General features: G+C 56.8%; 1 protein-coding gene across 2 annotated transcripts in view; it reads right to left on the bottom strand.

The window, feature by feature from the left end:
- Positions 1-426: 426 nt before the first annotated feature.
- Positions 427-3,776, bottom strand: part of FOXA2 (forkhead box A2) — a 4,375-nt gene continuing 1,025 nt past the window's right edge. Inside the window, exons 2-3 of one of the 2 annotated variants that reach the window (XM_011969840.1) lie at positions 3,479-3,548; positions 427-2,440 (exon numbers count right to left, since the gene is read on the bottom strand). In XM_011969840.1, coding sequence (XP_011825230.1) covers positions 1,136-2,440; positions 3,479-3,547 — 1,374 coding nt within the window. In that variant the 5' untranslated portion in view covers position 3,548 and the 3' untranslated portion in view covers positions 427-1,135. Of the gene's footprint in view, positions 2,441-3,478; positions 3,752-3,776 lie in introns of those variants that run through there. The other variant, XM_011969839.1, reaches the window with a different exon arrangement.

Raw genomic sequence — 3,776 nt, 5'->3', positions numbered from 1 at the left:
TGTAAAGTTAACCCACAAATGCAAAAAGTAACCATAGACCATATGAGTTCCATTTAATAATGTGCTTGCTTTAGTGTTTAGGGGGATGTATACTGGTATCTGCAAATTTGAAGTGGATTTAGAGAAATAAGATGGATTGACCAATGGAGGGGAGGATGGACAAGTATGTGATAAAGCAAATATAATGAAATGTTAATTGCAGAATTTCGGGAGCAGGGTCCATGTGTGCCTACTGTAAAATTCATTCAATTTTGGTGTGTCTGAAAATTTTAAAAATAAACTGTTGGGAAAACAGCAACACTCCCTGGACCAAAATAAAATACAACCTGCAACCAGTCAGGATATCCCTCCCTCCTTCTTGAAATAATTTCCAAGTTTGTATATTTTTTGAGCCAAGTGAAGAAAAGAAAAATCTGGAAGAAAAGATTCAAGGGATGAAACCGGGTATAACACTTTAATATAGATATGTGGAACTCTGGCCCTTGCAGCCAGAATACACATTTATAAGCCATAAATAAAGCACGCAGAAACCATAAATTAATCAGACCCGAGACCTGGATTTCACCGTGTCAAGATTGGGAATGCATTTTTTTTCTTTTTCTTGGTCATTTACAACAGACCCTTACATTATTTTTTTCCTGTTTTTAAACAATAGTACAACCCTCTGGTTCTGTTAAAACTACATGGTTTTACACCGAGTCACTCACAAAAGTTTTTTTTCTTTCTTTCTTTTTTTTTTTTTTAAGTAAGACTTCCCTGCAACAACAGCAATGGAGGAGAACAACAACAACAACAAAAAATCAGAATCTGCAGGTGCTTGAAGAAGCAGGAGTCTTTACACAGTAGTGGCAACCGGAGGCTTTTTTTTTTTTTTTTTTTTGATTTTATATTCTTTCCCGTTTTCCTCGTTATATAGAACGTGGGGCATCAAGTGTGACCCTCTGTTTGGGACAAAAGGGCTGCAGTGGGTGAGGGGAGACTGCTGTCTTGGGGGTGTTGGGGTGGGGTTGTTATTGATTTCTTCTCCCTTTCGTCTCTGCAACACCGTCTCCCCAAAGTCTCGACCCCCACTTGCTCTCTCGCTTATCCTGGATCCGGGCTGCCAGAGTTATCCGGGCCTGAAGCCGTCGTCTTCTTAAGAGGAGTTCATAATGGGCCGGGAGTACACCCCCTGGTAGTAAGAGGTATCTGCGGCCAGGGGCGAAGCGTCCAGGCCCGTTTTGTTCGTGACCGGGCCCATGGCCAAGCTGCCAGGCATGGGGGAACCGTAGCCGGGGTAGTGCATCACCTGTTCGTAGGCCTTGAGGTCCATTTTGTGGGGTTGGTGGTGGTGGTGGCTGTGGTGGTGCTGCTGCTCCGAGGACATGAGGTTGTTGATGGAGAACGGGTGGTTGAAGGCGTAGTGGTGCTCCGGCTTCAGGTGGGCCTCAGGCGGCAGGCCTGGGTGGTGGGGCGGGCCCAGCAGGTGGGCCGCGGCCTGCTGCTGCTGCCCGGGAGAGGGCGCCGGCTCTGGGGGGCTCAGTGCTGCAGCAGGCGTCCCCTTCATCTCTCCCAGGCCCCCTCGCTTGTGCTCCTGGCACGGGGAGGCGCTCGAGTGAGGCGACTCGGTGCCAGCCGGAGTCTCGGAGGCCGGCCCCGTGGCCTCCCCGAGTTGAGCCTGCGAGGCCTGGGCCCCGGCGGCCGCCTTCTTGCCGCTGCCCGCGGCGCCTGCGGCCTCCTTCAGCGCCAGCTGCTTCTCGCACTTGAAGCGCTTCTGGCGGCGCAGGTAGCAGCCGTTCTCGAACATGTTGCCCGAGTCAGGGTGCAGGGTCCAGAAGGAGCCCTTGCCGGGCTTGTCCGGAGAGCGGGGCACCTTCAGGAAGCAGTCGTTGAAGGAGAGCGAGTGGCGGATGGAGTTCTGCCAGCGCTGCTGGTTCTGCCGGTAGAAGGGGAAGAGGTCCATGATCCACTGGTAGATCTCGCTCAGTGTCAGCATCTTGTTGGGGCTCTGCTGGATGGCCATGGTGATGAGCGAGATGTACGAGTAGGGAGGCTTTGCGTGCGTGTAGCTGCGCCGGTAGGTCTTGGGGTCGCGCGCGCGGCTCAGGCCCGCCTGCCCGTACATGGGGCTCATGGAGTTCATGTTGGCGTAGGGGGCCAGGCCGCCCATGGCCCCGGCCGCCTGCCCCCCGAGCGGGCTCAGGCTGGGACTCAAGTGCGGTCCCATGCCCGCCACGCCGGCCGCCCCGGCCGAGGCGCCCATGCCCGCCATGGCGCCCGCGCCGGGGGACATGCCCGCCAGGGACGGGCTCATGCCTGTGCCCACGTACGACGACATGTTCATGGAGCCCGCGCTCATGTTGCCCGAGCCGCTGCCCATGGCGGCCGCCGACATGCTCATGTACGTGTTCATGCCGTTCATCCCCAGGCCGGCGTTCATGTTGCTCACGGAGGAGTAGCCCTGCGGACAGAGCCCCGGGAGGGAGGCGACAGCGTTAGCATCGCGGCTCGAGGGTGCCCAGATCTCCCACCCACCGCCCAGGCCTCTGCCTCCGGGGAGACCTCCGGGGAGCCCTTTCCTCCCTTGTGGCCCAGTTTCCGGACTCCTTGTCTGTTTCATCCAGGGAGAGCCATGATCGATTACCCTTGGGAAGGTGGAGAGCGGATTGCTGCTTGGGTATGTGGCCCGTTCCTAGCCCTTCTCCACCTCGCCCAGATTCTAGAACAGGGGTCCCATGGAGTACTCCCAAACCAGAACCCCAAATGCATTTCCCTGCCCCAGAGTCTCCCCAAACTCTCCTACCAGCATACTGAGCTGGCGCCGAGGCCCGAAGTCCCCGGACGCCACCTTCGGTCGCAGCAAACAACCTGCGGGACACCTCGCGGGGCGCCTCAGGCTGCCTCCAGTGAAGACTGTCCCTGATCCCCTCTGTCCCGTCTCCCTCCCGGGACCCCCTCCCTTGTTCCAGGGAATCCGAAAGGCAGCGCCTGTGCGGAGTGCGGGGGCTGCCGGAGGCACTGAATGGGGCAATAGGGAAGGAACCGAGACCTAAACTACACGCGGCTGAGCTTTGCAGGCACAAACTTTCTTTCTCTTTGTCCACTAGTCTTTGACTCTGCCTCCACTTCAGCCCCCAACTCCTACCCATCTTCTCCTTCTCAGCTCCCCACCCCCTCGCCGGCCGACCTCCCACCCCTCCCCAGTCGCACGCTGCCAAACATAACTCTGTTAGGATAGTGCGTGGCTCGGCCACGAAGAGGATTTGGAGGCGCCGCAAGTCAATATTTGATCACAAAGTTAATATTATCTCAAGGCTAACAGTGTGTCGTATAAAAAAGAGACCCATTTGATTCCAAGGAGGGCGGAAAAGGCGGCTGCCCAGAAAGGCTGGGGTTGTGGGGCGGGGGTGGGGGGGTGTCAGCGAGGGAAGCGGTCCTGAGGTTGGGGAAGGAGCGAGCGCCGCCGCTCCACTTCCCCCTGGAAAAGACGAGCGCTTACCTCGGGCTCGGCATAGTAGCTGCTCCAGTCGGACGGCTCGTGCCCTTCCATCTTCACCGCTCCCAGCATACTGGAAGCCGAGTGCATGGCAGTTTAAAATTTAACAGCCACAACAAACGACCAGTAATCACCCCCCACCCCCACCCTCTTTTAAAAAAAGTCAGCCAAGGCACCGTCCCCTCCTCCCTCCCTCTCTCGCTCTCCCTCTCCCTGGGCTCCACTCCCTCTCTCTCCCTGGGCCGGCCGGAGGCGGTAGTTGGAAGTGGGCGGGAGTGGGGGGGGCGAGGAGCGGAGGATG

This window comes from Mandrillus leucophaeus, unplaced genomic scaffold (assembly GCF_000951045.1).
Source record: "Mandrillus leucophaeus isolate KB7577 unplaced genomic scaffold, Mleu.le_1.0 Scaffold913, whole genome shotgun sequence".
NCBI lineage: Eukaryota > Metazoa > Chordata > Mammalia > Primates > Cercopithecidae > Mandrillus > Mandrillus leucophaeus.
The sequence above is the reverse complement of the archived record's forward strand: the minus strand, read 5'-3'. Positions and strand labels throughout refer to the sequence as shown.